General features: G+C 38.8%; 1 protein-coding gene across 10 annotated transcripts in view; it reads right to left on the bottom strand.

The window, feature by feature from the left end:
• Positions 1-322: 322 nt before the first annotated feature.
• Positions 323-24835, bottom strand: part of MIER1 (MIER1 transcriptional regulator) — a 43481-nt gene continuing 18968 nt past the window's right edge. For 9 of the 10 annotated variants that reach the window (XM_005244487.4, XM_027796853.2, XM_027796850.2 and 6 more), the window contains 11 exons: positions 23412-23557; positions 18167-18334; positions 15715-15847; positions 13525-13589; positions 13199-13271; positions 9119-9270; positions 8443-8524; positions 6987-7081; positions 6333-6460; positions 4485-4624; positions 323-3644 (listed from right to left, as the gene is read on the bottom strand). In XM_005244487.4, the coding sequence (XP_005244544.1) occupies positions 3319-3644; positions 4485-4624; positions 6333-6460; positions 6987-7081; positions 8443-8524; positions 9119-9270; positions 13199-13271; positions 13525-13589; positions 15715-15847; positions 18167-18334; positions 23412-23510 (1461 nt within the window). In that variant the 5' untranslated portion in view covers positions 23511-23557 and the 3' untranslated portion in view covers positions 323-3318. The remainder of the gene's footprint in view (positions 3645-4484; positions 4625-6332; positions 6461-6986; positions 7082-8442; positions 8525-9118; positions 9271-13198; positions 13272-13524; positions 13590-15714; positions 15848-18166; positions 18335-23411; positions 23558-24835) is intronic. The other variant, XM_027796856.2, reaches the window with a different exon arrangement.

Genomic DNA, 24835 nt, shown 5'->3' with positions numbered 1-24835 from the left:
TCTCCAGCCTCCTTTGCAAAACGCTGCCTTTACCTTGAAGTATGCAGCACCCCCCACCCCTCCCCAGGCTGCCACTCCAAGTCCTGCCCAGCCCCTCTGCGCTGCTGCCCTGGGAGAGTCTTTACGGAAGGAATGAAGGAAACGGTTCCAAGTTTAATCAGAAAAGGGTATTTTTGTTTCTGCAGTTCTTACAGCAGCAGGAACAAGAGTAACTACCCCGTGGCTGCGGAGGGATGGGGTCTTCATATCCTCTCTAAGCAGAAATAATCTAGCTGCTGATTTGGGAAAAAGAAAACAACTCAGGAATTTTTTATGCAGACAGTATGTTTAAAAAATACTTTAATAATAGCTTTTTTCAGAATTGCAGACAGGGAGCAGGATAAGAGAAGGGAATTACTAACAGTGCAAAATTACTGTGTGTGGAAAAATGTATAAAACTAATTTTTAAAGAGTGTGTGTGTGTGTGTGGTTGTTACCACACTGAACGTGTTATATCACATTTAGTCCTTTAGAAAGCCCAACAAGGATTTATTCTGTTGAACTGGATTCTCTGTCAGGCTGCAGTCTTAACGCATTTCATGAATCCAGGACACGTGCTACAGCAGAACCTGTTGTGATAGTGCTTGAAAAACAGACCCAAGCGTCCCATGCAACTTGGGTTCTTCTCAGTGCAGTCTGGAAACATGTTCAAACCCTTCAGGGCTCCAAACTGTACCAAAGGCTTTTAAAATGAAATCAAAGTTACTATATTTCTAGAATTTTAAATAGCTTTAGTAGTGCAATGACTTATCAAGTTATAGTGGCTGCATTTTGAAGAACATGAACAAAAGTATTGTATAAAACACCAGCATAAACAAAATGTAAATTATAATTAAATATTCTTAAAGTCTAGCTGAGCATTACGTATTTGTTGATTATGGAATGTCAGGTCTCTCCTAGGTATCACCAAAAAAAGGTAAGATAAAAAACAAAGCAACAGTTCTGAAAATATACACAGTGCTGTATTTCACACACAAGCCTGAGACAATTTACTTGTAAATTTTTGGAAGTATCTCCCAACTTGCAAACACAAAATGCATAAACCCCAAACTGGAAATAGGACTCTAGCTGCAAAGACCCTCAGCAGCACTGTACTGCCCTCAGTCTGAAACTCTTGAGATCATCTTTGATTCTTTGATGTGAGGCGGTGATACTGCGGCTTTCTGTTAACAAACCAGACTGTAAAGTTAACAGCAACCTTTCACTAAAGCAATCCCTTTTAATTAACTGATTAACGCAGGCCACAGGTAACAAACCTTACCGATGTGCCTCTCCATGTAAATTGCTGTCTGGTTCTAGGCAGATGTCTACTTCGGCAGTTAGAAGGGATCACTCACAACATTCTGGGAACAGCGGGTTACTACACTCCAGTAACTCATCACCGTGATGGAGCCAGGCCCGATCCAGAGGACTTGGCTCATTAATGACCATAAAGTCCAAGTACACATAGTTGAAGAAGAAAACAAAACAAACAAAACCCTTAGCAGTCAGGTTTTTTTAGGTCGATCCATTAGTTTAGGACTGTACATTTAAAACTGGGATCATAAAGACTCATGAACTTCAAATAAAAATAACCAATTGAAAATGAACAGCACATCTGTAAGCCACAGGAGGACGTGAGATTAAAAATTATACAAATGAACAATTTCTTCTATTTTTAATATACTAGATGTATAGCTGTGGCTTAAAAAGTAAAACAAAACCACGGGTATTAAAAACCTTTCTATTTCATGGATGTAAACCCTACTTCAACAACTTTCACATTACACTAGGGGGACAGTGAGCATCACTCCCACCACACATGATTTTCATTTCTTGCACTTTAATCTTAAAATAGGCATCCATAGCTACTCTCACTTTTTACACATGAATCTTTCTGTACTGCATGTATGGATGTGTATATGCTGTACTAAGTATGTGTATGTGATGTTTCTGCTCCCATTGAAATACCCACCCATATAAGGTCCGCTTGTTTTCAGAAATTCAAGATCAGGCACCAGGTTACCAGCTGCACGTCCATTTCCGCCTGCACAGCCAGAACCACTTGACCCATGTCCTCCCCTTCCTGTGTTCAGTGAAATGCAGAAGATGACAGCTATAGACTGAAAATAAATTGATGGATAATCTAACACCTGATCTTGGCCAACAAGGTTTAGTAAACTTAAGCATTTGGCTGATGTGAAATTTATCTGAGCTCAAAATAAAATGACAAAAATTATAACGAAAGCAAGAAAATTTGTGCAATGCAAGCATCATGCTTAACAAATTCTTAGCATCACTATTCGCCATAAAACAGAAGTAAAAAACATTACCTTTTCAAAATCAAATGACTTCTAACCATTCTTGATGTTAATTGACTGTTGTCTGAGAAGAAAATAACATGTTGGTGACTAATAAGCATTTTTTTAAGTCAATTGGTTTGGTTTGGGGGTTTTTTGTTGGTTTTTTTTTTTAGAAAAGACTTCAGCAAAATAAAATGAAGCTGACATTAGACTCAGGATATCAATTCTCTCATAAAAGTTTACCAACTGTACAAGTTAAGAAAATTATACAAGCTTTTGTTTTAAGAAAGGACAGTTCAATCAAGACATAAGTACTGTAAAAATCTTTCAAAGGCTACAAAGAAATCTGGAAAAATACAGAATGTATTTCTTTAGCCCAGATAAAGAATATGGAAAGACATCATTGATGTCAACAATTTTACATATACAAACCTGACCTGGTTTATTTATTTACCTTTTAAAACTTCTATATATAAAAATAGTTGTGCTCATAACTTTCAGGATTCATAAGGGTTCCTTAACAATGGGATAACACTTTCCCTAGCGTAAGCAGAAGTCTCTGTGCCTACTCTGATGCGTGTCTTGGCATTCGGTATTTCATTTTAACTTCCTGCAACATTTGAACCAGCCCCCTGCTTCAAATAGGATGCTTTGTTCACTTGTACAATGCTTAAATGGTTTATTACATACTGACATTTCTCTAATGTATTAGGCTGGGAGTATTTTTGCAGAAACTCACTGATTTGTTTCTCAAATATTTTTAAGAGCCTTAAAGAGTTCCCAGAACTGTCGTTGCCAGCTCTGAGACACTATTTTCCTACTGCTTTTCAGCACTGAAAAAACCCCAAATAATCAGATCTCAAGAGCCAAATAAAAGGTATTAGAAAAAAATCTCAGCAGATTGTTTTACGGAACTGGATTTTGTAAGGTAACCCATCAACCCTGAAAATTTCAGACACCAAAATCTACTCCAAGGAATAAAATCAGCTCCTAGTATTCAGTCATCCAAAGTTTCTAGTTCTTCAAGCTTCCCATGTGAGTTTGCTTCTTGGAAGAACTCTGAAGAACCTGGACTCTCTTTGCCATTGCTGTTAATTCTTCTTCTTTTTAGAGGTCTTTCATTTTTCTCTTCAAAATCGTTTTCGTTTCTTGAAGCTGAATGAGCAAGTTTTGGGTCAATGGCAAGGCTTTCAGTTTCATACCCATTTGTATCCAGATCCGTGTGAGGTGTTTTCTTGCCATTGGTAGGTCCATTTACATGCAATCCTTCAATTTTTGCTTCATCTTTATTTGGTATCTCACCTGGCCCGTTAGCAGACACCCCTGCGTTACAGAGACGTGCCACAAGAAAGAGAAGTGTAAGCAGTAACAGAACAATCTGTGATAGGTCAATAAAGCAGAAGTCAGACTAGTCCCATTGACCTAAAAAGCCAACATTGCTCTCCATACCCTCACTGTGTGATGAACATGTGATTTATTTGCATACAAATGACACGACTTACCACAATGGAGCTTATGGAAACCCTTACAAGCAACGGCAGCCAAGAAAATGTCCTGGAATCCCCTAACTGTACAAGTCCACCACAAGGTGGACTGTCCTCACCTGGGCAGATTGTGAACACCGAGCGGAAGCTACAGAATCTGCTTCAGCCCCAAAGTTCCTCCCTCCCCCTGCTACTGCTTTCACTTCAGCTCCTTTGGAACAGCTGTCCCTTGAGGCTTGTTTTCTTCACGAGTGACTGTGCCCTGGCTCTTCCCCCATTCCTAACTGCCTTTCAATGCCCCACGTCTGGCACAGCTAACGGTGTTCCTGAGACAACCAACGGAAACGTGCGGGTGTGCTATGCAACAGCCAGTTCCCATCTCAGTTGTTTTAAATGTCCTGCGCGGGGCTCCTCGCAAAGTTAGCATTACACATCTGCGCTAGCATGGGGAAGACAAGAACAGATCAATTGCATTTAGAAGGAAGATTCTAGTGGAGATTTATCTTCCAAACATGACCACTGGCTAAATGCAAACACGTAGCTTTTTAAAAAAAACATGTTTAACTTAAAGCGGCTACCACCTTGGACAATATTTGAAACTATAATAGCCTTGCTCTCATTTGGCTTGTCATCTGTGATGATCTGGCAACTGTTTAGGAGGGACAGGGCCTGCACTTACCATTCTGATTACTGTTGCTGGTTGTGCTGTCCTCCCTTTCAGACTGGCTGGTGCTGCTGTTGGAAGTTGTAGGAGGAGGGGACGGAGCTCTGCTGGAAGCAGCACTTTCACTTTCATCCAGGAGACGGTCCATATAATCTCTACACAACAGAAACAGCACATTCAGCATTGCCCTTGCTGTGGAAAGTATTGGTGACACTCAAACAAAAATATTCACTGCATATACTGCAAGTGTGACCGATTCACATTTATACCTTTTGCAATGCACAGACTTATCTTGCAAAGTTAACAACTTTAAGATCTCCTGTGTTAGATGGCCCACATATGGTTTGGCCACAGCAACTACGTATTTGTTGACCAATCACTGCAGCCAACTTATATAAATTCAGCCTATGCTTATGCTAAGTCCCATAAAATCACGTACAAGCAGAAACTTCAATACACTGTGATGTTGTGGGCTGTGTTTTCAAGGTGATGGTCTCAGGCAGGTTCATACTAAGCTCTTGCAATTTGCTGTGGCAGCAACAACATACCATTAAAGTAAGTAAGTTTTGTGCATCTACAACCTCAAAAGAGGTGAAGTTAAAAGCAAATTAAAAACTTCGGAGTTAAAGACATCTCCGTATCTGAAATCTACTACAGTCCTACAATTTAGGTAACTAACAGTAAATCTCTTATGAAAGATTTAAACAAACAAAGCTGGTTGGTAAAGTCCTTGCATGTAGGGTTCTAATCTGGATTAACTCCAGAAACAGTGCACTCTCACACATAATTATTCTGGAACTGGTACTGCACCCTAAATTCCCACTTCTATCTGCAACAACATTCAAGAATAGACAAGTACAATCCTTAATGATTCTTCTCCTGATCACCATATGCAGTCAACTGCAAAAGAATCAGAGATTCTTTTAAGTGATTTGTTTTAAGTGATAAACAACCAAAAATGTCTAATAATTCGGGCACAAATGGAGAGGAAAAAAAATCCAACACAAAACCAGACGGAAAAAGAGGGGGGAGACAACTCAGTTCAGTCCCTGACAACTAGAGTTAAGAAAATCCAGCAGCTATGGGTGCTTCTGTGTAACAGTCTACTTTGCAAAGCCACAGATGGCAACTCTTAATGTCATACTGCAAGTTCACTTCAGTGGTCCAACAACACTCAGTTCCAAAATGTTTAAAGAAACAGTAATATTAAAAAGAAGCATCAACAGACAGCCAGGAACAAATGAGAAATAAAAATAATAGTGAAAAGGCTTGGAAAAAGTCAGCGAAAAGAATGGGACAGTAAAATCATAGAACTGGAATGAATATGTTGGCTCACTTGCTCAGATTTGAGGGAGGAGAATACAGTTACACACTGACGTTTCCCTCTTTGCCTAGCAGAGATGTGAATGGGGAAAGGAGCTACGCACACCCAAAAAAGCCCCAGAACAGGGTTCTCTGTGGGCCAGAATTCTTGCCAAACTGTATGTTTCAAGAGTGTACCACAGCCATGTAACACAAATCCTACCTGAAAAGTATGACCAATGCCTTTGTATAAAACACGTATTTAAAATAAAACAAACATTTTAAAAAAATCCACACATATGCAGAGATGTTACATTTATGAAACATTTAAGCAATCTAAATTAAATAGGTGTTCAATGCAAATTGTTTACCTTATTCCAAATAAATATATTTTAGAAATAACATACGCACTAGTAAGCTCTTCTTACACCTTGACTGTTTTCCTGCTGCAAACTGGGACTACGGAATCCCTCTGTTGTCATACCATTTCAGATTAGAGCATTATAAAATAAAAATTTACATCCAACAAGTAAAAGCACATAAAAATAATGCACATCTTACGTTACACCAGGATGAAGATTATATTTCTTCTTTCCAAATCGGGTCTGCTGCGCAAAGAAATCGTAACGCTCTGATTTCTTCCACATGTAATAAAATGCTACACACTCACCGACTGATCTTGTTCGTACCTAGGAAATATGTGCCATGTAAATTTTCATCAATTTAAATACATTTTTGGCAAAAAGCTACCATTTACACCAAAAGCTGTGAAATTCAAAGTCAATGTTTCTTTATACAACATAGGAGATAGTGGAAACTATTGACTCAAAATTTCAGAGGCCCAGAAACTGTAATTTCAGAAACAGAAATGCAAAGTTTAATAGCGTTTCTAAGAATACTGGAGATACCATGAGGTGCTGCAAGCAACAGCTTCAGGAGAAATACTGAAGTCTGTTTCACTAGTCTATGTGAGACTCTAGGGATGCTGACGTTCCTATGTGCATGCACAGCAGGATTTTTGCACTTTTCTGAACTTGGGGTTCATAGCCACAGTTACAGAGGGTTCTGGACTCTGAGAAATCAATTTGGACATACATGTAGTAAAAATTAGAAGTAAATATAGTAATTTGTGAAGGAAACTGAGGCTAAGAATTTATTTACAATTACACTGCTTAAAAAAAAAAAGCGAGAACTACACTTAAAATCAGTGTTTACCTTATTTGCCTGAATCACATGAAAATCCTTGCCATAGACTTTCAGCCCTTGTTCAAAGTTCCTACATTCTTCTTCTGTCCAAACAGATAATTCTTCTACGGCAAGAAAATGCAATGAAGAGAATACTTAACAAAAAAAGCATGCTGCCAATAAAACTTAAGTGACAGAAAACATAGATGGTATTCAGGTTTCTTACACCATCTGCTGACTAAATGAGAACCACCTCCAGAAATTTCACTTATTAGCACAAAAATGAAAATTCTCCCTTCTAGTGAGTAGGTGGGAAATTTGGCTGCCTTAAGCAGCCAGTCAGTAGGGACTGTTCTAACTGGTCTGTAGCTCCAGCCCTGGCCCATGGGGAAAATAACCAGGCAGCAGGAAAAGGAAGAAGGTCTTAGAAACCTGGTCTCACTGGTCTGCCCCGAGACCCATCAGAGGCAGGTATCCTTCAAGCCAGGCCACAGCATGAAGGAGTTCATGCCACGGACTCAAACTGGTTGCTGGCATTTGGAAGCAGCACGGGAAAAGGAATGAGGTATGAGATGTTCTTTACTGCTGTCAAGAGCCAGCAATGACAGGCTGTTAATTCCAGTCAGGTAGAATAAGAAACTGTGCTGCTCACCTCGCACCGTTGGATTGGGAATCTTGGCCCCACTGAAGCCAGAATAAACCCCTAATAACTTTTCAGCCACACTTCTAAGAACTTAATACAATTTGGTCTTATTGATTCTTAAGGTCACGAATAAATAAGATTTAAAATAGTGGGAGAACAAACTAATCTCCTCTATTTGATCATTCTTGTCTTCTGATTTGCACAGCAAACTCCGGAGAAGCCACAGGTTTGAAAGCAGAACCAACAGATCAATGTGCGAGGAAAATAACTTGTGTTGTCTCTTAGTTTCTCATTCCTTTGAGTATAACGATCAATATCAAACCAGGAAATGCTTAAGGCTCCAAAAGCATCTTTAAGACCAGGGTCTTTTTAGTGTTATACTTTGTTAAATAAAAGGTCTGTATGCTCATTCTCCTTTATTTAAAATAGTGAATTATTTCATTTTATACTTCATGTTTGTTCCATTAACTCTGATGACTGAAAAGGTCTAGAAGAACAAAGAACAAAATGCCCAAGAAATGCACAACACCAGTTGCTAAGGAGTATGTTTCAGTTTTAACTTGTCATTAAAGTCACAGACATAAATATCAAGCTTTATTGACAGGAATTTAATTCGCACACCCCTTTGAGCATGTACCTGTTCATACTACATCTGCTAATTTCATTCTCTTAGAAAACAAGAGATTCACTGAAGATTGCATTTAAATGGGCACTGGTATGTACGGCTTACATGCAGTCAAGCCCTTCATAGAATTTCTGTCTGCTGACAACAAAGCCCAATACCCGTGTAACAAATAAAAGGAGAGCTCAACAATATAAACTTAACTTTCAGTGTATGCTCACCTCTGGCTGCTTTTACATTAAATCTGAGCCTTCGTAATGATTCTTCAGTATCAAAATTGCACTTAACCAGTTCATACAATGCCTGGAAAGATGAAAAGACACACACTTAACATTCTAGATACCACTCAGTTTATGCTGTACAACAGAAGCATACTTAGTAAATCACTAATACCTGTTTAAGAAAAGATTGAAATTAAAACTCTTTGAATGAATGTAATATAATTTAAAACAGCACAAAGACATATTTCTCTGTTTAAATTTACAACCCCCTAATTACATAACCAAGAATATATCGAGGCAAAGTCTTTTAACATTTTCATCCACTGCATAAATTTGTAAAATTGATGGGTTTTTTTTTGTATGAAGAATAATATAAATACGCATTCATACATCTTTAAAAGAACTTGTAACTGAAAGAACAGAACTCACACACTATTTTTATATACAAAATAATGTGCTGATGCATAAAGCAACATTAAGCCTAAGTTAACAGTTTTGTTAACTTAGTTACAAAAAGTAACAGTTACTATTTGTTGAGAGGTAAAAAACCCATCATATTTCTATTCCACAAGGAACCATAAAGCTGTTTCAAATACAGTTTTAATTCTATGAAATAAAATAAACGGATAATACATTCTACAGTATTAAACTACAAATCCTAATTATTCTGATATACCTGCTCATTGTCTTTAATATGTGATCCTTCAGGAATTGCATCTAGGCCTTTCTCATCACCCGTACGCCTTGATGCTTCATTTAGGAACTCGATCACTTTATCTTCTGGTAAGAAGTCAGGATTCCACAGCAGCTGGTCATCATTTTCATACACTGAATTAACCACAAGAAAAAGACAAGCAAGCTAAAACAACAACATAGAACTTTATTCTCTCTTATAAACTAGCGATTACAAAACCTTGGAAGATCGTTAGAGCATCAACATTAATCCGTAACACACGTAAGGACAAGGAAAAGAACACGAATGCTGTGATCAAAATGACTAGGATACCATACCTGGTATTGTTTTCACATCTCTGGCATAACCTGTGCTCTGGTTTCTAGGACCCATTTACAAAACTCCAGAAACTCCACCTTCCCTGTACTCCTCCTGAAACCACTTAAATTGCAAGGGAGCAGCACTACCCGACACAGTCCCTGAATGATCCATCCAGCACAGTTTTGCTGATGGCAGCCAGCAGGCATGCAAAACTATTTCAGAAACTAATTACATCTGTTTTCTTGCAATACAGCTAGGATCAGTCACATAAAACCAAAAGGCACACCACCGAAAATGGTGCTAAAAACACTACCAGGCATCTGGACCACTAAATATAAAAGTCTCAGCTAACATGGCTGGCAGAAGCCAGCAACAAGGTCTGCTACCTCTGCAGGGAAGATGACAGCCATTCTGAAGCCATTCTGACATTCTGAAGTCAAACAGCTCCTGAAAGGAACCTTTGCAAAGACTTCCCTAATACTTCAAAGAAATACTTTCTAAAGCAAAATCGTTCATGTAAAGATCGCTGAATTTTACTATTCCCAGATCTCTACTGTTTTTTCAGAGCTTCTGCATGACCCTTCAGGCCAGGAAAGCCACAGTAAACTGAAATTATGGTCAAATGATGTATCCTCTGAATTATCTCCTATTTTTCCTACAACCTTTGCAGGATTAAGGTACTAGTGCAGCAAAATAAAATAAAATTCAGGTTATTAAAAAACCTAGAATCACGAAAGTATCCAGACCTTGCTTGTGGCCCAGTCTTCAACGAGAGATAACCTTACAAAAACCAGCAAGAAAGTAACTTTAACATTGATCCCATTAGCAGCTTTGACAAGAGAAAGGAGTGAACACTAGGGAAAAGCATGGTCACCACAGTTAGGGAAGATGCACTGGCATTCCGTGCAGGTGGAAAGGTCACAGTGGTGGCTAGACTAATCTCTACTTGAAAAAAAAGATTTTTAACAGGAAAGTAAACTACAAATAAAAAACCTAAACTGGTAAGGAAAATTTTTCAAGTGTCTTGCAAAGAAAGACAGCTTCATTTCACGAATGACACATTCCCTGGAAATGGCTCCTAGCAATTTTCTGGGAGCTTTTTGTTTCTGTGGTGGTTTGACCCTGGCTGAATGCCAGGTGCCCACCAAAGCCGCTCTTATCACTCCCCTCCTCAACCAGACGGGAGAGAAAATATAATGAAAGGCTCCTGGGTTGAAATAAGGACAGGGAGATCACTCAGCAATTACCATCACGGGTAAAACAGACTCAATTTGGGGAAATCAGTTTAATTTATTACCATTCAAATCAGAAAAAAATACCTTCTCCCCACCCATCCCTTCTTTCTGGGCTTAACTTAATTCCTGACTTTTCTACCTCCTTCCCCGAGCAGTGCAGGGGAACGGGAGCTGCAGTCAGTTCATCACATGTTATTTCTGCCGCTCCTTCTTCCTCACACTCTTCCCCTGCACCAGCATGGGGTCCCTCCCATGGAAGACAGTTCTCCATGGACGCTGAGTCCTTCCCACGGACTGCAGTTCTTCAGACACTGCTCCAGTGCGGGTGCCCCACAGGGTCACAAGTCCTGCCAGCACAGCTGCTTCAGCACGGGCTTCCCACAGGTCACAGCCTCCTCCGGGGGTCCTGCGCAGGCAGCAGGTGGGGATCTGCTCCACCACTAACCTCCATGGGCTGAGGGCACAGCCTGCCTCACCAGGGTCTTCACCGCAGGCTGCAAGGGAATCTCTGCCTCGAGTACCTCCTCCCTCTTCTTCTGCACGGACCTTGGTGTCTGCAGAGCTGTTCCTCTCGTGCAGTCTCACTCCTCTTCCACTGGCGCAGATTTCCACACCCCCGCACCCCTTCTTAATACGCTACCCTAGAGGTGGTACCACCGCCGCTGACCAGCTCAGCCTTGACCAGCAGCAGGTCCATCTCGGAGCCGGCTGGCATTGGCTCCATCCAACATGGGGGAAGCTTCTGGCATCTCCTCACAGAAGCCACCCCTGTAGCCCTCCCACTACCAAAACCTTGCCATGCAAACCCACTACACTTTCAAAGGCTAGTCATAATCTGATGGTTGATTGCTCATTTAAGAAAAAGATTCTAGGTACTAATGGGATACAAACTCCAGTAGAAGCAACAATTCTTTTCAGAAGATAACAGATAATTGGTTCAAAGCCACCTGTAATGATGTAAGCTAAGTATGCTGCAACGTTTATAAATGGCAGTGGTCAGTAAATCTCAAAGAAGCTTTGGCATCTTTCAGTTTTCAGAGCTATCCTTTGATTTTCAAGTCCAATCCTTCTGAAAACATATCTTTTCATTTTGTAGATTTTTCATAACCTGAAATTGTTTAGTAGCAGCTAATTTGGTCTCCAGGCATACTTCTCAGAGAGCCAGTCCACTGTAATTAGCTTAGTGTAGATTACATGGTCGTTCTTTCCCCACAACAGCATGTCAGAACAGAGTCTGAAAAGCAATGTAGTTATTCTTAAGAGTTCTAGCATTTTTGTGCTTTTGCTTACAGGACTGGATATGAAAGGACTAGCCTTCTTACTGTTTGGCAATTTTACAATTAGAATTCCCCCTTCACTAGAGAAATGAAGATGGTGATGTACGTACATGAAAGTACTAAATACATACTCTCAGACATTTATTTTTCAATAGCTTTTTAAGCTTCATTAATATTTCAGTTGGAGTCCTGTCAAAGATTACATCCAAAACACAGCAGAAAGGAAAGAAGTGGCAGAAGATATAAACCTCTACTGGTATATAAAACTAGAATAGCCCTAGCATGATTAGTGAAAATTTAACTTTTCCCCTCAACATTTTTTGCCCATGAGGTCAGTCCTCTGTTTTACAGAGTACTGTGCAAGACTGAAAAAGTGTTCTATATAGGTTACTGCAAAGCACAAAGCAGCTACATCATTTTTATTATTGAAGGCCAGAAGCCATTTAGAGCTGAGTAAATACCAGGAAAAGCAGGTGACCAGTAAAGCATAATTTACTGCATCTCAGGCAAATACATAGTTCAAGCTCTATTTTCAGACAGAAGCAGGAAAGAGTGCAAAGAGCAACTTCTAAAAGCTGCTAAAAAGCAGCTGTTTTCTAATTCGCCATTTTCTATTTTTAATGGAAGCTCCTGAATTCTCATGTTGTTTTAAATTACATTCTCTTCAACCTTGCTGGCTATGAAATCCAGAGCTGACAGAATGTGTCAGCTTCAGTGTGAGCCTGCTCTAAATCAATAGCAGGGCTGATGCTCTTTTTAGACAGCTGGTAGCTAGATCAGGCTACAGCGTAGCTACCGCAACCTGGAGCTCAAAGCACGACAACTGCTACTACTTGAGTTGGATTCTAGGAAGGCACAGAGTTTAAAAACTAACTTATATAAAACTACAAAAGAGGCAGTCTCAAACTGACCTGCAGTGTAAACAAATTCTTAGCAATGGGTTGAATTGAGCAGGAATACTTGTTTCTTTTAAGCTCACAGCTGGGTTTAAATTGGGTCTACCTTTTCTGACTTGATTATATTGATAGCATACAGCCAAAGGCTCTGGTTGTAAAGGGGAAAAAGTTCCTGGAAAAAAACCCAAAAGCACAACAAGGGGTTCTTCAATACTGACTGAAAAGTTAAAAAATACCAAAATCAAAGCTGCTGCTCCCATTTTGTTTTTGAAGGAGCTCTTTTATTTTGCAAGACACACCCCATCAGAAAATAATCTCAAGCATAGCAAGAATGGTAATAGTGCTAAGTCTCACCTTTTTCATTCTCTTTGTATTTGCATGTGCCAGCTGGAATTTCAGCCTGAAACATAGAGCCCACCATGATTTCCTATTTTGAAATAACAGAAACAAGAAGTTAAGCAACGACAGCCATGATTTTTTTTGTTAAGAGGCACTATATGGAAATGGATTTTTGACTATTTGGGGAGGTCTTTAACACTTCTTACTATCAAAACTCTTTATATTTATGCGGAAAAAAACAAAAGAGGATTTAGGTGACCTGCAGAGCTCAGAATGACTAGGTAACAGATCAACTCATTATTCATTAAATATAGACTTTGTTAACAGCTCTTAGTATTTACCTTTTTCCAGTCTTCTGAGGGAATATAATCTTCATCTTCTTCAGATTCCTCTTCTATTTCACTATCTACAAGAAATTGTTCCAACATTTACACAACATGAGCTGTGATGGGGCATGTGCATGCCAACATCAGCCTCCAGCAAACAGGCTGAGTGAGGGGGCCTGGGATGTCGGAGTCAGCTCCTGGGAGCACCACAGCAAGTGTGACGGGGGGACACAAGCCCAGCCCCTCATCCCACCAGCCTCCAGCCACATGGCAGCCCTGCTCTGCCTCCCTCACACAAGTGCAAGTGGCAGTTTTAGTGCCAATACTAAATATTTCAGTATTGACATCTCTAAAAAATAACCCATCCAATGTTCATATTTAGAATGGATTAAGATACACAGCAGGCTCTGAAAAGTTAAGGCACAAATGAATACATCCATCAATTTTACTACTACCTAATTAAAATTTCCTTTCCCTCACCCAGCTTTGAAGCAGTTGAGATGATCCACATCCAAACTTACTACGAAGAGTTACTTTCTGAAAGTGTATTTATGTGGATGTTCAGCATGTGGGTTTCAACACTGTTTTCAATGAGGTCCTAGCTTCGTTACCACTGTTCTTTTTCCCTTACAGCAGCTGTCACTGAATTTAAGGTAGACTACAGCACAAGGTGCGAGAAATCTGCAAGTGTGCTTCTCTCAGTCTTACTGGGATTTAGTAGGCTTGGATGTACTGCTCAGAGATGCATAGCAGCATTTAAAATAGATTATTTCAGTTAAGGACCGAAAAAAATTTTAAGCTCTTTATGATACTGGCTACTTGCCTTTCACAATGCACTGAAAGCAAGTGCAATATCTGGTTTATGTATGGCATGTGATAATAGCAGCACTAAAATTATTTGTACATCAGATTACATTCTATACACAGCTGAACACTGTAAAAAACCCAAACCCTAATGCAATCCACTTGCATTATGCTAATGCTACATTTAAAAAACCAAAGGTACATTTATTTAAGATATTTGCAATCCTCTGTACAGCCACATGCTGAGGTTCCTCAGCATTTTTGGATTAAAATAAATTACAGATCAGACAACTGCATTTCTACAACATAATGCCTAGTAAGTGTCAAGTATAAGGCATCGTGAGGAACCTTTGCTTTAACTTTTGTTTGTGAAAACACAGAACAGTAGGAATTCAAACACCGTCACATCTGCTGTCCAAATGGCCCTGCTGATAGTTCAATTCTGCAAGGTTCAGATCCCATTAAGTCAGATCACCACAGAAATAAGAGTTGTCTAAAGGGATAGCTACGTAACACTAGCTCAACAGTCTCAAATGGATGCAAAATCAGTTTTTAAACAAAATAAGAGAGAAAATAATCAGTCTACAATGCTGGCAACAGTATCAAATGTGGAATTAATCATTATCTCACCCTTTGTTATTTCAGATTTAACAATCTATTGGCCTTTTTTAGATTTCGTTGATTTTGTTTTCTGTATCGGCGATCCTGAAGAAATCTGCGGTTCCGTTTACAGTAAATTTCAGTTTTTACTTTTTCCTTCACTGAACTCTCACTCTCTTTGAATGAGTACATAACCCGGTGTGACTAGGCCCTGTCATGATAATCATGCACTGTGCAGCAATTACCTACCTGGAACAGTGCACTTCCTATTTGCAAATATTTTTACCTATGTCTTTAGCATGAACTGGCAGCTGAAACTACGCTGGTAAGGTAATACCATACTAAACAGTCATTTACTGCACTGGACTCCATGTACAAGAACATTTTTGTGAAGGGTGCATCTATACAAACCAGTTTGCAGGATCATAAACTGGCCTGTTACAACACTCAGAGTAGTGTCACAAATGGACTTACACTGTCTGAGCCCCTGTTTTTTTAAAACTGCAGAAATTTCATTTTTTTTTCCACAAATTTAATCCTTTCTTTTATGAGAGAGTATCTCTTGTCCTTATACAGAGTCCCTGATCTGCAGAGAAGATTTAGCATTATGCTAAGAACAGGACCTTTTTTTGCTTATTATTTTGAGCATAATGATTATCAAGGGCAGTGTTAGGAAAGAGAACAAACGTTTATAGGCATCAACATGCATATTTCAGAAACAGAAGACTGTTAACTAGAGCTGTTCTTAACCAAAGGTCAATCATATTGAGATTACCATGCTCAGTACTAAACTGTACATACTTGTATCAAAATATTTACATCGACGAGGGCGAATTATCTCCTGCGGATCTTGAGAAGCAACAGATGGTGCTGGGTCATCATTAGATGACTGTGTTTCATCCTCCTGACCTGACGAATCTTTTATCGTCTCCTCCTTAAATATAAAAAAGCAAAGACGAGATCAGCTATCCTTTGTTTGTGACATACACTATTTTGGTAATATTTTTTCCAAAATTGTCAATTTATCAAATCCAAATATCTGACTTGAAGTGACTGTATAGATTGTGGCCTGTCCCGACTGAGCCGCAACAAATGTGTAAACACCTTGTATTATTTATTCACCAGGATTTTAAGCAGATCAATTTAATACTCAGACTCTAACACACAAATCAGAAATATGAGCCACAATTAAGTACCATGTCTACTTTTTTAGATCAGTCAAGCAAATCCTTACAGTTTTAATTTAATATAACTTTAAATTTTACTTTGGCTTTTAAAACCCTTCCTTATGAATTTTCAACAAAATGCCGAGAAATTACTTCCTGGCTATACTTTTCTCAATCAAATGAAAATGGTACCTTCATAAAAATTAATGTCAGTAGTATGGTTCAACCCCACAGGAATAGCATATCAGTAGACTCGAGTATATACATTGAGTCACTGAAACATCAAAAATTAGAGTAAGTTTTTTTATTAGAAGATAAACCACAACTACGTGAAGTATTACAATTAAGGGAAATTAAAATCATAAAGGTTAGAGAAATATATTAGTTTCAATGCATGTTGACAATACCTTTTATGTGTTTTATGACATGGTTGTGAGCACTCATACTTGCTAGTTCTAACAGAAGCATTAGGCACAGGACATGTTTACGTGTACCTTTACCGGCAACCAGAGTATTATCACATGGGCAGCTTAAAGCAGATTAAAAACAGAAAATAGCTAAATGCAGTACAGCTAAATAAGCTGTAGAAAGATGAGCACTTGTGGAGAAAGCTTGAATGATTTATAAAATTATTCCACCCCCACAGATGTATTTTACTGCCTCTCTGCAAAGAGCATGCAAGCATTTCAGAGCTCTCATTCCTGTACCCCGAGGCAAACAATCCTAACAGGTTAGCCAGCTCGCTCAGTGCCCGGTCCTTCCCCACTGCCTTTGTTCCAACCCTAGCAAAACTGGGGTAGAATAGGCGAACACACACTTCCAGTTGAGCCACAGTGCCAAGTCTGCAATTAGGCTAAACCACTGGCTGTGTTTACTATGCCAGATTGGGAACTGTTGCTGCTGACAGGCAGGAACGCACTTGCTTCTGCAGCACGCTACAAAGGGTCACTGCCCCACAGAGGAACAAACAGGACTCCTCTCACTGCTAACAGCAGACAGACAGTGAGATTTTATCCATTTAAGAGAAAAGACAGGCAGTATCTTAAATCAGCTAGCAAAAGAACTGGAGAACTACGGAGGAGGTCATGAGAACACAGAAGATGGAAGTTGTGTCAGGAAGTAATTAAAAAGCAAGGACACAAGAAGAAAGTGAGACTTCAGAAACACCACCTTGCACAACAAAATAAACCACTTCTGTGTCTTGTTTCAATTTTGCATACTCCATGTTATGTAAGTTTCTCCCCCTCCATTTCTTGAACCTTTTCTGATGTAATATAACTATGTATCTTTCTTCTTTTCGAACTATTCAACCCACACAAACAGCAGTCTTTTACAGCATCTGTCAAGAGAGTCCGTAAATCCTAGCTACTTCGTTTTCTGATTCAGATATATCATTCCTCATCTTTGTGTCGCATTCCAGAGATTCTAAAATGGGTAAGATATCAAAAAACCAAAATGTATTCTTTTTAAAGCCAGATTAGGTAATGCAACTTCCCATTAATGCCTAAGCTTTTTTGTTACATGCAAAGGGTTTCATATTTTAATGGAATTCAGGATGCAATTCTAAATGGCACCAGTAATGGAGAAGTTACAGCTGTGCCCATGACAGGACAGGATTGTTACAAATATATATGACACAGGCAGAAAAGACTCTTCTAAAATCAGAAGACTTATTTTAAGAGCACACAGAATGGGATTTTAAAGACAGTAAGTTCAAAAATACGCATTTTGCAAAGATACTTGAAGCATTAGATTCTGTTAGCAATCTAAGTACAACGAGGGCTTGCCAGGCTGAAAAAATACAATTTAAAATGCTAAAGCTAGAAAACTTCCAGCAATCTCCAATACTCAAGAGACACATTTAATTTAATTTGCCTCAGCACCAGTTTGGAAGGATACAGATGAAATTAAGAGCAATGAAGAGAAAGACAGACAGGTCATTAAGAATAAACATTACAGTTCAGTACACAAAGCATCTGAAATCAGCTATATTATAAATTATTTCTGCCACAACATGGCACCTTGAGTGGTCGCCTAGTACAGAAAGGCTGTATGAAAATCAGTTTCAAATTAGTGTAAACACTTACTTTGTTTTCACCACTACAGCCACTGTTGTCATCATTATCAACATCATCATCATCTTCTCCCTCCTCTTCTTCCTCTTCATCATCTTCATCATCATCATCTTCTTGGAGTGGAATAGTACCATCGTAGCCATAAAGGCTAAGTAGCTCCTGGATTGGCATATCACTTTCCTGATAAACATCCAAACAAAATTTGAGATTTTAACAAAAATATTTCTCATCCCACATCTGCTCTACAGCTTGAAGACGAGCACTTTAAACATAACACAGCAAAGAAAGACAGATGATGATCACGTATACTAAGAATGGCCACTCCAAAATGAATGGAGAATCAAAATTCAAAGTTTTGGCTCCTAAGAAAAATGTGGGGGGTTTCTGCAGATAAAATTTTTATTTCCCAATCCTTTACAAATTTACACCAGATCTCATGTGCCAACAATCTCTCAAAGGGGCCATAAAGCTCACTGAAAGACCACCAAAGGGCAGTATGGCCCAGCCCTCCCTTGGTACCTGTCTACTACTGTTTTACCAAAACACAAGCAGGGCAGCAGGGTGGGTTGTCTGGCTACATCATACTCCTTCAGCACACAGAGCAAACACACTCCCTATTGGAATATATACTGGTACTCCCTTTACTGCCCAAAAACTACCTGAAAAAATTGTAGTATTTTGTACATACCTGTGGAAAACACAGATAAAATGTGCATCAGCAGCAACTGCTTCACACAGGCAGCTAGGATACCGACAGGTTTTGCAGGCAGGAACTAGGCCTAGCGCAAGGCAGCAATTTCTGCAATGCCTTCAAGAATTCAGTGGAATAAAGGCCAGAATTTGCAGCACCTGGCTTGAACATGGAATTAAATCTTCATTTGGAGAGCTGTGCTACAGGCACAATTCCACACAGTTCTACAACCCTGGCTTTGAATACAAAATTACACCAAAAATTCACCTCCCCACTCTCTGTACCTCTCCTTTATGGACAAAACAAAAAATGAGGGATGGGGGCGAGGGATCACCTTATATTCAGGATCACCTGATATCCAGGTAAAGATAGTAGTAATGCTTACAGATTCATATACATTTTAAGGTAATTGTCTACAAAACCACCCACAGTTTGAAGTAAATCTGCTAAAACATGTACACATTTACAAATCTTTATATTTAGAATGCTCATCCACTCTGAACGGACACTTCAAATGATACAGTCAGTTCTCAAATTCAGTGATTCCCAAACTGTTATCAATTGCACTCACTTTATTAATAAAAATTAATTGCCAGGTCTGCAAATTACTTACTTAATTACTTCTAATACTTCAGTATCCAGTCTTCTGGGGCACTATATGGCATCACTAATAAGATTTTTCAGAGCAGAAACTTTCAGAGAGCATTTTAAAATTCTCTCTCTCACAAGGTCAAATCCTTTATTATTTAGAGGTGTCTGCTTGCTCTAAATATTTCTTCTTAGTATGTACATCTCAGCTGATAATCAGATTTTTTTTTTGTTATCAGATGACCTTAGACCTCCTCCAATCAACTTCTAAGGTCCTTCACTGATCAACACATCTCTAGCTTCTGCAAACATACTAATAATACCAATTATAAAAGGCAAGTGTAGTTCTGCTGTGTAAAAATAAGAGTAACATGAGGGTTACCAGTACCCGCTGTATGTGTTATTTTGTTTTATTTTACTTCAAAGAACTAAGCCATTCTACCACTTACTGGTCTACTCAATGGTTAAGCTATATACACTAAGTTATACACACAACAAATGTAGACCATGTTGACCCAAACGTTCTCACCTTCCCTCTTGACTTCTTGGTCCCTATCACATTTTATGGAAAGAACTCTTAGAAGTGGGGAATTAGTATTTTACTGACACAGACAATATGACAGGACTGCGATCTTAATTAAAACCTGACAGTGCAGCTATCAGAAAAACTCTATTCATAATTCTCCAAACAAATGTTCTCCAGTACATTTTGGAAAGTAATATACTTTCATTAAGCAGCCCTCAACGCTCTCTTATTTGTAGATATGGACTGAAAATTAAAAACTTTTACTGCAATTCATAGGTACGTGTGAACTATGTGGCAGGCATATTACTTACTCTATGTTACCTAGGAAAGTGGTATTGTATCTACAACATTTTTCTTAGGTAGAGCCTCTTAACTTCAAATAGTCCACTACAATTCAAAAAGCTCCAAGGGTCAGTAACTCTCCAAGATAATACCAATCGTGATTTCTGTATTGCTTCAAGATGTTGCAAGAACAGAAAAGGTTAAAAAAAGTAAGAAGGATTATCAAAGCCATAGGAACTTCTTATGTGGAAGACGCTTAATAATAAGAAATGGATTATAACTCGTGCATCTGGACTAGAGGTGAGAGGAGTGATATAACAGAGAACTGTACCATAAGCAGCACAGAAAAGATGAGTATAAATGACTGTACACTTTTCTAATCAAAGTGCTCAGGGGCAACCACTGAAACGAACACAGAATGGGTCTGAAAGACCAAACATGTTTCTCACACTAAATGAACTGTCAACATCGCCACGTGCCTTGCGGACACCAAGTTTACAGAGGTTAAAAATCAAATGGACAAATCCACAAGAGGAGGAAAAGTAAGACTGACAGGAACTACAGACAAAGAGACAACAGCTTTTCACATGTGCCTGAACTGCACCCTGCTAAAGGCTGGAAGAGTATCTGGGAGAAACACTGTGTTCTTCCATTTAAAGACAAGAGAAAGCTGGTGCATAACCCTAAGAAAACCCAAGAGGCCTCTCTGAAAATGGAGACCCCAAAAGGAGAAACCTTTGATTATGCGGAACAACAAATGGAAAAAGGGAGGAAGTCAAAGGCTTAAAAATCTGTACGTCACCCAGGGAGGCATCACACACAACACCCTGGCAATGCTCACCACTTCCTAGAGGCACCCAGAAAGCCAGCACACCCCACCCAGCAGCACTCTGCCCAGAGACTGGGCAGCACAAAGGTAAAGAACCTCACACTCATCAAATGTCACACTCCCTCCAGCTGATGCTTTGTACAGTCAGCCTAGCTAAGAGCAGGAGGAAGCTGAGTTTCTGCAACTTGCTGGGTCCTGGTCATTTATTATTTCCAAGAGAGTGTGAATGCGGTTTCCTACTACCAAAATTAAGTTTCCTGCACTCTGTAAAACTGTGGCATCAGCATATGCCCAGGACGCTGAGAGATGTGCCTGATCACACACACACCTTCCTGAGCACTGCCTCTCAGGCTGCTGAAGAACAAATGCTGGTTAGTCAGGACTTTGGTCACACCTGGTAGATACTCCTACATACGAGAACAGTATTACTGAATATGTGTCTGGAAATGATCAAAGACAGTCTGCTGTACAACCTCACAGATAGCGTTCCTGCCCAAAAAAACCTTTTGTCTTTCAAGAAACAACACTGAGAACCACCAAATCCAATACTTCTGATTCTCTTCAGGTAGTGCTCTGCTTTCAGGGAACTGTATTTTTTCCTATACTAGAGCAGCACAGAGGGTGACCTCAAGTCTCTAGATGCAGACAGGCTACTGCCGTTTAGACAAAAATGTACACATGTACTTGCACAGACAAATGCAGGATGCTGCTCAACCTCAAGTACTAATGCATTACAGATCCACCAGAGTTTTAACCAACGAGTTACAAAAGATCCTTTCTCTCAGAGGAAGATGTAATTTTTATGACAGTCAGGAGTGAAAACATTATGGTTCAAAAATGATTTTGCAAAATCTGACTGCCACCTTGTCTCTGAAGGACCTAAACTAGTAAATCAGTCACATTCACAGTCTGGAGGAAAACCGAAATAATACGTGTAAATGCTGGGGGAAAGAAACAGACAGAATAGCACAGTTTTGAGATTTAGATTGCCTATCATCCATGACTACAAAAAAACCCAGATAAAAGTAAGTGTTCACATGCAGCCTGCTGTCCCACAACTAGAAGCAAACTCAGGTCTGTAGCAAGATCCTGCTGGCACAGAAGGATCTGAAACTCAGTTGCACCATTACTCATCATCCTGATCACAAAGGAGCTGACACATGGAGAAATTATAAACTTGCAGCCTGAAAACCACGATATGAGAGAATAAACTGATGGCTGAAATACAGTTATAAATGAAGCACTGTAATGTGGTGATAGAATTACACAACCAGATGTTGACTCTTCACAAAATATGAGGGGAAAAAAACATATTTTCAACTTAAAACCCACATGACATAAATGTGGAGCTCCATTTCTCATTTAATCTAGATGAAACATATTTAGATCCAAAATCTACTTATTTATCTTTATGTCTACCATTTAATATCAAACCTGAAATTACCAGAAAGAAATTATCGTTTACACCTGAAAAGTTGATTAAATGCACTAAATTAATTTAAAGTCATATTGGCATAATCACTTATTCTAAATAGGATTTGTACATCAAATATGCATCTGAGAATCATTAATGACCTGTTCTGGAAGCCTTTTCAGCCAATGAGGCTACAAACAGTATCTAAATTACTTTGCATTTATAATGACCCTAGTTTGTAATTTTAAAATATTATTCCTGCCTGAAAAGTAATGTAAGACAATACGTAAGTGACAGGCATAACCTCAAACTGCCAAATAAATCTTATATGCAATTATTTCAGATGATACATGTTTTAAGATTTATCACTATTAACAATTGTGAGTTCTAGTCCCCAGCTCTGCTGACAGCTCTTTGCTATGAGCCAGTCAGTTCATCTGCATCTCCAATTCCTCTACCTTAACAATGAAGATACTCCTATATGCTCCGCTGAAGTATTATACAAATGTTTGTGTCAAAAGGCAAAAAATTTTAAAATTATGAGATTTTTTTTAAAAATCAAAATCGATACGCACTAATAAAGTGCAAGTGTGTTAGAAAATCATAACACTGGAATATACAAGTTTAGTCAGAGTGTACTTTAACTTGTATTAGTTCTAAAATGCAAATCTTATACCAGCACATATATGCAAAAAGAAACTAAACAAGCACAGCGCTATACATTATTAAGTATTTATGTACCAGTTTCCTTTCCCCAACTTTTGAGAACTGCAAATTTAGTTCAGCTGCTCTCCCCCATCTCTATTATTTACCTATTAGTGGGTTGTGTTTTTTTTTAATTCCAAATATAGGGGGAAAAAATCTGCATATGTTTTGTGTGAGACTGTGGGCTGTGGTTATGTTTTATGACTACTTAAGGCTACCTACCCTGTTAAGATCCTCTATTTCAGAACTGAAGTTTGTTTCTCTTTCCATCATTTCCTCCTCTTCTAATGTCCGTTCATCATCAAAGTCATGCACCAGCATATCAGCTGATGGATCAAATTCATGGTCATCAGATGTTGCTGAACCTCCTGATAGAAAACATTTTAAAGAATGTTTTTAGTTAGATCATGGCCTCACAAAGTTTAAATTTTTATTTTGGTGACATTTTAATACTCAACTTACACTCAGAAATTAAAATATCTTAAAAAACCCTCTATCATTTATCTTAGGGAAAGCCAATCTCATTATTCAGAGGACAGTGAAAGCTGCCCTTTGGGTAGTAAGAGGTCATGGAAAAAAGAACCAGGAGACACTGTTTAACCAGCCAGTTCTCAAAGTACTATGTATCTGGACATCAAGCCCCTAGTTAAATGTCTGTAAAATGTTCAGCTTATGATTATTTAAAACTTAAGTCTTCAAAAGTCTGTCTGAATCAAGAGCTCTACTGGGAGCAGAAATACTCGTAAAATACAAACTCAAGACTCCTGTCTCCTTTATACTTTGGAAGCTTTCTTGTCTACAGCTACAAAGACAGTCTAATGACTTTTCCAAAATTTACACTTGAAGTAAGCTTCACAGTTACACACATTTCATTTATGATACAGAATCCTTAGTTATTTTTCCCCATGCCTTTTTTTCCACAGTTCTTTGTAGAGAAGTCTGGTTATATTTTGTGACAATGAAAAATAAATGAATGGATGAATGGTTTGGCAGATGCAGCACTTTTATGTAGTACAGCAATACCCGATTTCTAATTTTAACCCTGCTAACATTTTTCCTCTTGTCTCTGTGGACAATTCAAGTTTCATTTTCCAAAGCTTGAGGAGGATACCCACACTAAGGGTGCAAGAGGGAGGAGTTGACTGTAAGGGTTAACTATATGTTGTAGTTTGAAGTGTTAAAGCAATTGATTGCTTTTCTGAAAGAAATAAGACCTCAAGAGACAACGGCAGTCCAGCTAAAGTAAGTACTGGAAAGCTTTTCCACTAGTAGGGTGCCAAAAACCTTGGAAATAAATAACACTAAGTACGGTGGTACCAAAGTGAACAAAAAACCTCTGGATATTCATGATTCACACTTAGGCTGACTACTAGATAGCCAGTAGCTCTGGGATAGTGGCATATCAGAAAATAACCAGCTTTAAAAACAGAAATCATGAAACTCCTCATTTTTAGTAATCCAATGAGGTAAAAAAATATTGCTTCTCTTGCTGCTTTTGTTCTTAATTCTATTACGCATAAAACCATAAAGCAATGGTACATCTACGAATTGAGAGCACACAGTGCCTGAACTTTTGACTCTGTATTTAACTCTAACACCAACAGGTAGCCATGCCTAGAGGGATGGCAACCATATTGCTGGGGGTA

Source organism: Falco peregrinus, chromosome 10 (genome assembly GCF_023634155.1).
Source record: "Falco peregrinus isolate bFalPer1 chromosome 10, bFalPer1.pri, whole genome shotgun sequence".
NCBI classification, from domain to species: domain Eukaryota; kingdom Metazoa; phylum Chordata; class Aves; order Falconiformes; family Falconidae; genus Falco; species Falco peregrinus.
The sequence above is the reverse complement of the archived record's forward strand: the minus strand, read 5'-3'. Positions and strand labels throughout refer to the sequence as shown.